General features: G+C 44.5%; 1 protein-coding gene across 1 annotated transcript; it reads left to right on the top strand.

Moving 5' to 3' along the window:
* Positions 1–3972: 3972 nt before the first annotated feature.
* YAE1 (YAE1 maturation factor of ABCE1) lies at positions 3973–7460 on the top strand (the record flags this gene model as incomplete). The annotated part of the gene is made up of 3 exons (XM_084280115.1): positions 3973–4089; positions 6492–6613; positions 7031–7460. 3 exons carry the CDS (start codon positions 3973–3975, stop codon positions 7458–7460), a joined length of 669 nt encoding a protein of 222 aa, XP_084136241.1.
* Positions 7461–8943: the final 1483 nt, after the last annotated feature.

Raw genomic sequence — 8943 nt, 5'->3', positions numbered from 1 at the left:
AGTGTTCTCAAAATTCATCCAAATACCATTTAAGACCTGTGATTCCTTAAAAGGATTATATTACCCCTAAAATCAGAGACAATGAAACATGGTTCTGTCGGTCTTGGCAGCAAGCATTGTATGACTGAAGAATAACTTCCCATGTAAATAGTCCTCTATCCTGTGCCCTTCACAAGCCTTAGTGCAACTCTGCCAGAGGCAGCCACACACAGCAATAGAAACTGCCCGAGTGAGAATGTGATCGTCCTGCCCCACAGAGTAGCCCATACACAGCACAAGCCATGGCTATGGTAATCAACCACCCTTCAGAAAAGCTTGAAATATTGAGGGGTCTTTGTGCATTATGATGAAATCCATTGGCTGCTCCTGTCAGTTTGGGTTTGGAGCACTGACGACTGAAAGACGAGAGCCTGTAATAATGATCTGAATGGGAGCAATGCTTTAACTGAAGTATTATGTACAGTAATAAAGGTGTAAAGGAGCAGCTCGTGCAACTATGTTCATACATTTCACTTCCGATGATCGCCCGTGGCTCAATGACAGACCTTACTGCTAAGATGAAGCTGACACAAATCCATTGCAATGATCTCGCACAACCCTTTGGTAGGCCTAAACTCTGCATGACTCTCTACCGATGCCTCTGCAACCTCTCCCCAGTACTGCAGGTGTGCAGAGAGTAACTGTTCATGGCATAACAGATACCATAAACCTAAAATTAGCCAGTTTTCAGTTGTAGATATGGCAGTGACAAATTTTGTAATGGGTCACAAATCAACTACTTTGGTTTTTACACTTTCAGGAAACTTTTCTTTATTCTGCAAAAATGCCAAAACTCTTTTGTAGCTTGTGAAATATTGTTCTCCTGTATTGATCCTTTGACATGCATTATCATGAAGCGTCACCATAATATGCAGGCACTGCTTTATTTAGAAAACCCATGGGTATGGGAAACATCCACACCCTGAGGCAGTACACCTCACCCTCAAGCCTTGCCAGCAGCCCTGTCAAGGCCATCAGCATACAATCAACTTGTCTTCAAGTTGCAACTGCACATCATAACCCAACAATGCTGCTCTATGTATACAACATGATTCACCAAATTATCCACCCACAACTACTAAGAGAAAGGGGTGTGAATGTGAGCTTTCTTCATTGTTTCTCGTGGTTTTGAGGATTTATTTATGTCTACACAGACATCTGTGTAGAATGATCAACTTTGGTAAATGTAAGATTTAAACAGAAACAGCTTGAATTTGGGAAATCCACAGCGCCCATGTGGTATGACCTGTGTATTTTTCCCAGAAGAGCAATAGGCTGAGGGAACAGAATGCAAGGGTTAACCCAAGTTTAGTAGTTCCATTATGACTGATCACAAGGAGGTCAGGAGTTTCTGTTGCTAGGCGGCTTTTCTGCAACTGGTGACTGTGCATTTGTGCATGCAGGCTATATTCTGCATTGTTGCCTGTTTAAAAATAAAAAACAAAAACAAAAGGTGAGGCTAGCTAAATAAGCCTCTACCAGACAGGAGGTAGAAGTGATGGAACTGAGCTGGGACATCAGCAGTCATGGAGATATATAACAACAGCTTAGGAACCGAAATGCACGTTTCTGACCATTCAGAGACACCAGTGTCATTTCATTCCCTGACACACCAGTTTCTAGGCAAATTTGGCTTGGTTGGCCACTCATACCTCAGTATGCAACCAGCAGCGAGCCTCAGAAAAGGGCCATGAGCAGGACAGGTTATCTGCAAAAAAAAAAGGGGGACGAGGAATCAGAGTGCCGTGTCTGTGTGAGTTGCAATGTGATGGTTCATCTCACTGCAGTGTGAGGGCAGGCTCTGCTGTCACCTGCAGCAGTGCCCCTGGCCTTGCTGCAATGAGTCTCACCAGCCATCCCTGGGACAGTCGCCAGGGCTGAGCGTGGCACCGCGGGCAAAGAGGGAACCAGCTCCTCCAAATGAGGAGCAAACATGCTCCTTCTTGGGGACCTGCAGGAAGACCTAGTACACAAGAGCATTCACCTCAGCAGGAACTGGCAATTAGGACAAACGTACAATTTGAATTCAAAAGTTGATGTACATTATTTTTATGAAGCTTAACCAATTTTAATTTACTCTCATATGCTAAACGCAGCACGCACCAAGAAAAGCGCGTTATTCTCTTGTATTTATGTCCAAAGGATGTTACCGCTTTTTCTAATAAAAGCAAACAGTAAAACACTTGGCTTCTGCTGTCACCCTTTCTATTAAAAAGGGTTTATTATTGTGATGCCTAAATCTGGTAGAGGACAGCTTAAGGGCATACGTGACACATAAGGGCCCTGAGGATTGAGAAGACAAGAAGGCAGATTTATACGTTGGATTTTTTTTAATTCCATAATTTATGACTGAAAAGAGGACAAAACCTCCGTGCCTCGGGGAACAGCCTCCCCCAGGGAAGTGGCCAGAGGGCACTGTAGAAAGACCCAGGACAGCCTCACGCTCCTCGCTCAGGACGGCCGGGAGAATGGCTTCTACCGCCGCCAGCCCCCGGCCGCCTCCTCCGACTCGCACCTTTCGGCGGGCAGAAAGGCCCTGTGCCGCGGGGCGGGGCGGCGCGGGGCGGCGCGGGGCGGCGCGGGGCGGCGCGGGGCGGGGCGGCCCGGCCACCCCGTCCCGCCTCCTTGAGGAGGCTGCGAGGCTGTGCCCTCACTCAAGATGGCCGCCCTCGTCTTGTGTCTTAGACGGGCTTTGAAGCTACGGGGTTCCTGGTTAAGATGGCGGTAGTTTACATGTGGCCTCTGCGCAGCTTGCCCTCGGTCAACATGGCTGCTGTTCCCCTACCGCTTCCGACGACAGTGAAGCCGGTTTGCCCTTAGCCATGATGGCGGTGCACAGAGACCCGTGGAGTGCTGTGGAGCAGGGAGTGTGCTGAGGGGACGGAGCGCAGGGTTGAGCGAGCAGCCGGGATAAGGGAGCCGAGACCAGGCTGCGCCTGCCGCCAGGTGACGGGGAAGGAAAGGTTCTGTGGGGAGCTAGGTGCTTGCCGGTCTGAGCGGCCGGCCGTGAAATGGCGGGTCGCAGCCTAGCCGCAGCTAGTGCTGTGGGCTCGGCGGAGGTTTGGGCAGGGCGGCGCGGTTTTGCGATCGGCTGACTGGAAAGGACGGAGGGGTACACCTCTGGGCCGCCGCGGGGGGAGCCTGCAGGCTGCGAGACTCCGGCCGTTGTGTCCCAGGAGAGGCACCGTGGCCGAGTGCGGGGTGGCTCGTGTGGTCCTCGGTTCCCTGACAGCCGCTAGTGCGGCCCAGGTACAGCATCCCCGGGGTGGAAGAACTTCCACCGGTGCAATTCATTGTATGCGAGTGGTCTCTTAAGGTTTTTTCAGTGGGAAAGACGAAACAATCCAGTTATGCCCTCATCCTTCTGCAGTAGAACTCGCTAATTCTTTATTCAAAACATAAAGGAACGTTTCTGTTCAGGATCTGTAAGATGTTCAAGTATTTGGCATAGCCAGGAAACTGGCAGTCAAAGATAAAAATCCTTGCCAGCTGTAGACTCTGCAGGCAGTTACCTATGTGTTTAGCTGAAAGTGCCACTTGGAATCTATATAGGGCTATTCGTCAGCTGCTATCAAAATCGTCACACGGTTGTTTCTGACTGGCTGTGTGCTAGTGACACCCAGAAGTGCTCATTTGATTTGCACATGTGTGTTACTGCCATAAGAGAAGAAAATTCTGTTTTAAGTTGTCCTGAGTTACAGGAGATGCCTTACCAGTAACATCTGACTGCCTTCTCTTGACAGATGCGCCCTGATGGTAAACAGCATCCATTTTTCACGTGGAAGCAAATGCACAGGTTGAATAATCAGCTCCATATACGACTTCTTTTCAGAACTCACATTTTTGGCATTTGCTTCTAATCTGACACTTCGCCAGAGGGACTTGTGAGTTGGGTTTTTTTTTAACAATATAAACAAAGTCATCACTGCTGTTATGTCCTGGGTACAAGTTGCAGTCAGTCGATCCAGTGAAGATACATTTGATGAAGATGCAGATGAAATGTACCTACTACAGAAAGAATGGAACAGCACCATGAAAAAAAGACTGCAGGTATTTCTACAACAATGATTTAATAGTCTTTTCAACCATGTTAGGTTTACCGATAAATATCTTCATGTACATAAAGAATCATAGAATCCATTTGGTTGGAAAGGACCTTAAAGGTTATCTAGTCCGACCTCCTTGCAGGAAGCAGAGACACCTTTAACTGGATCAGCTTGCTTAGACCTTGAATGCCTCCAGGGATGGAGCCTCCACCCTGTCTCTGGGCAGCCTGTTCCAGTGACTCACTACCCTCATAGTGAAGAACTTCTTCCTCATCTAAACCTACCTGGCTGTAGTTTAAAACCACTGTTCCTTGTCCTATCGCTACATGCCCTTGCAAACAGTCCCTCCCCAGCTTTCTTTTAGGCCCCCTTCAGGCACTGGAACACGCTAGAAGGCCTCCCCTGAGCCTTCTCCAGGCTGAACAACACTAACTCTTCTCAGCCTGTCTTCACAGGAGAGGTGCTCCAGCATGATTGTCCTCATGGCCCTCCTCTGTACCTGCTCCAAAAGGTCCCTGTCCCTCTTGTGTTGAGGGCCTCAGAGTTGGATGCAGTACTCCAGGTGGGGTCTCACCAGAGCACAGTAGAGGAGGGGAATCACCTTATTGATCTGCTGGCCACACTTCTTTTGATGCAGCTCAGGATGCAATTGGCCTGGGCTGCAAGTGCACACTGATGTCTCATGTCCAGCTTTTCATCCATCAATACCACAAGTCTTTTTCTGCAGGGCTGCTCTCTATCACATCATCCCTCAATATGGCTGCTTTAAAGTGAAAGCTAAGAGTAGCTGCTTAAAAGTTAATATGCCTTAGTTTTCTCTGGATGTCAGGAAAATCTAGCAGGGGTTTACAGCAACTCTATCCTAGTAGTGAGAGCAAAGTACTGTTTTACTAAAGAGCACTGGAATAGGCTGCCCACCGGGGTTGTGGAGTCTCCTCTGCAGATATTCAAGACCTGTCTGGTTGCCTACCTGTGTGACCTGTCCTAGGGAACCTTCTTGGGCAGGGGTGTTGGACCCAATGATTTCTCAAGGTCCTTTCCAACGCCTACAATTTTGTGATTCTGTGATATTTGCTCTCTTTCTACAACCATGTGTATTTGTAATCACTGAATTCTGACCCAAGCCATTTGCTTCATTCTTGTAGGTGTATCACTAGTAAATGTAGGGCATCAGCACAGCCAAACAGTGCTAATAAAGAAATATGAGATGTTTGGTTTTTTTAAGTAGAGTTCCTTGTCAGTCAGATTGAAGATGTGTGACTCTGTGTGGAACCGCAGTTGGACGTTGCAGTGTGGGTAGTTGTGTAGCTTATTTTCCTGGTGAAAAATATATTTTCTGCAGCCCTTCCCTCCTTGGAATCCTATGGGGAACAAAATGAGTACATAAACCCAGGTTACTTCAACAGATACATTATCAGTCAGAGTGGGGCCAGGATGGCTCATCTGCTCATGGGTGAACAGCATTTGGCCAAAAAACATGAATGGAAGCTGTTGTGTACACTGTTGATTAGGAAGGGTATTACAACAGAGCTGTTGTATTATTCTCCAAGGAAATGTTTCCTGCATCGGAGTCCCTTGAAAAGACTGCTTCTCTTAAGGGGCTGTTTAGTGTTCTTACACAAATAACTTGTATTTTACGAGTAGGTGCTGCAAAGTCATAAAATGTTCTTGAGGCTAGAGCTGTATGTTAGCCAAGTAAAGAAATACTGTTGTTCCTCCCTGTTTCTTTAGTGAGGCTGCTGGTTTTCTTCTCTCATAAGCAAGTAAAAGTTTTCACTTGTACAACTTGCAGTTTTGGTGTGAAAGAAGTTAAGAGCTATTCTTATGTGATTAGAATATAAAGAAATTAATTTGCATTACCAGCTTTAGCTGTTTGTTACAGAAAGCAATCACAGTGTTATGTGTGTGTGTGTGACTCGCTCCCATCACCATCTTTTTTCCTGTGTAACTCTTGAATTGAGCGAGATCCAGCAAATAGAGTATAAAGACACAATAATTAGTTTTGTGAAAAGAGATACATGGGTTATGGATAGGAGGGGAGGTTTTTGAGCCTATCTGTTTTTAAATGTCTAGAAAACTCTATGAGGTTATTCTTCAGGGAGTTTGGTCATCACAAAAAGAAGCATGCTTTCCTGCAGCCTTTTCTTACTTTTTGATGTTTCTAAAAATACTTATTTTATGACATTGCTGGGGATCCTTTTGAAAAAAGAACTAGATCTTACAGATCATAAGGCAGTGAAAAAAGCGTGCTTTGGTTCAGCAGTGGGAGTGTAGCTGGGAGGGATGTTCAGACACAGAAGCTGTAATTTAAGAGACTGAATTCTTGCTTAAAGTTTTTTATTATGAAATTGCTATAGGTCAAACTTTTTGCATTGTAAACAACCTGTTTCACCATTCCTATTATAGGAAGGCTATAGGGATGGAATTGAGGCTGGGAAAGAACTTGCTCTCCAGGAAGGCTTCAATCAAGGTTATAGACACGGTGCTGAGCTGATGGCTACCTGTGGCCAGTTCCGAGGAACCCTGAAGTAAGTTACAAACTTCTGAAGGTTGTATGCATGTGGAGGGTGGGTATGGAGGGAGTGTGCATGCAGTCTTTGGGTTTTAATTTAAAAAAAAATATAAAAATGCATTGTGAATCTCTCTAAAGTGAGCAACCTGAGAATTCTCAGGTCTTGAATAGAAGGAGTTGCCTACTGGCGTGTGGAGTGGTTGCTCTTAAAAATTCTCCTTCAGTTGTTCTTTGAAAATTATCCAAACCCATCTTTTAAGCTTGCTTAATATTCAGTTCCACTGCCTGAATTTACCAGAAAGTGTGAGTGTAACAAACACACATACATGGATATGGTATAGATACCTTATCATGTTGATATCTCCCTGCAGCAGCCGGAAGTCTGTGTGGATACATATAGTCATTTTTGCTGTCGCTGTTGTTCACTTTTCAGTGCTCTCTTATCCTGGTGTCATCTTAATGGACACAATTCTGCCTTAAGTAAGATAAATAGTCTCCTCGATGTGATTGGAAAGCATGAAGAAGATGTGCTTAAGCATCTGAATTCTATCGAACAGCAGCCACATCTTGGGCACATTTTAGATTCTGTTCAGGACATGGACCTTAATCACACAGCTCCAGCTGGGACAGAGAACAATGAAGTTAAAGCTGGAAAACACGACGACTTTGGCAGCTGTGGTGAAAACATTTGTAGAAATAATGATGATGTTGGTTCCTTGCAGTCTGAGTGCAGCAAAGCAGAACTCTGCACAGGTCCTGAAAGGTCAACCCTTGCTTGGGTTAAAAAGCAGACTACTTGGCTGGTAGAACAACTGGGCTTATCAGTGGATATACTGCATCATGTCCAGCAACTGGAACACTAGGTTTTGTGTCTCATGGTATTTAAAATTATCTCAACTGGATTTGATTCTCGGTTTGTGGACCATATACAGGCCAAGTATATCACTTTGTTTTAGGGAAATCTGATTTTGATACTTCCCAGCAGAGGTAATTTCTGTAAATCTTCACTATGCTTTGGCTCCTGAGCACACCCCTCACCCCTTCCCACTTGCTTACAGTCTTAAACATAACTTTCACCAAAAGGGGAAATGACTTTTAGAGCTCTACAGATGTTTACTAAGCATGTTTCTGTTCTGTGTTCGTTTCAACCTTACTTTTGACAGCAGTTTGGAAACAGAGCATGTCCCCTCTAATATCTACAAAATAGATGCCCAATGCTATGGACAAATTACTCTTGCAGAATAAGCTACTGTTGATAATATGCAAACTGTGCAAAATAGAACAGTATTTGCTGCCAATTTCTAGTGTTCTGTGGCTCTAGTCACTGTATAAGATACTGGAATTTTTAACCTTTTGTCAAATTCTTCCTCTTGTGTAACCACTGTAAGTGCACTTTCACAGTTTAAAACATTTTTTTCCTCCTCACAGAGTTCTAATTATTTCACTTTTGCTGAGCACACACTGTTCTCTTCAAATGCATATTACTGACAGCTCCATTGTTTTACCATTAGACCGTCTACTCTTACCCTGTTAGACCACACTGAACATGTTTTCACGCTAATGATCTTCCTTGTGTTATCTTTGTACTTGTTTTGCCAGTCCCTCTAGCCTGAACTCTGATTGCCTCATTCCCATAGTGTTTTTCCCAAACTCTTCAAGGCAGCCAGGCTTATTCACCTTCTCTTAGAAACACGTTGTCAGCCTCACACACGTATTTCGGAGAACTTTGTATTTCTGTGCCAACATTCTGTGTTTGACTCCTTTTCCCGTTGCTTGCCTTAACTGTAGCTGCAGATCGCTCAGGTCAGGAAGTCTTCTTTGTGACTTCTGTGTGTCTGCCTCTGTTTTACACTAATTAAACTGATTTACAGTAAGTTAGGAGTTTGCATCTTTTAAATTGTTTGAAACTTTCCTTTATGTCTGAGACAACACAGGTCTGAACAGACAAACTGAAATTCTGAATGGCTGACTTAGCTACACTTAAAAATTTTATACTTTGAGGCCAAAACAAACTACAGTAAAAATGAATTGATTTTTCAGAGACCAAGTTTACAGCTGTCTGGGTAAAGACACTATTTTCCTCCCACAGAGTTTGTAGACTAAGTTTGGCTGCCATTCGGCCAAATTTTGTATTAGGGAAAACCAAACCTGGTTGGTTGAACTTGTTTCTGAAATATTGGACAAATAGGGCTGTCTGCAGTAATTATGTGAGTACAAAATTGTTCAAACAACTTTTCTCTATTTAGCATAATTCTGACATGGATACACATTAGTTTTCTACGTTGCTTTTCTACATGTACATGTGTTACATTATAGCCTGTTTCACATTATGTTAGAAAGAAATTA

The sequence above is a fragment of the Gallinula chloropus genome, assembly GCF_964237585.1.
Source record: "Gallinula chloropus genome assembly, chromosome: 2".
Lineage (NCBI taxonomy): Eukaryota > Metazoa > Chordata > Aves > Gruiformes > Rallidae > Gallinula > Gallinula chloropus.
The sequence above is the reverse complement of the archived record's forward strand: the minus strand, read 5'-3'. Positions and strand labels throughout refer to the sequence as shown.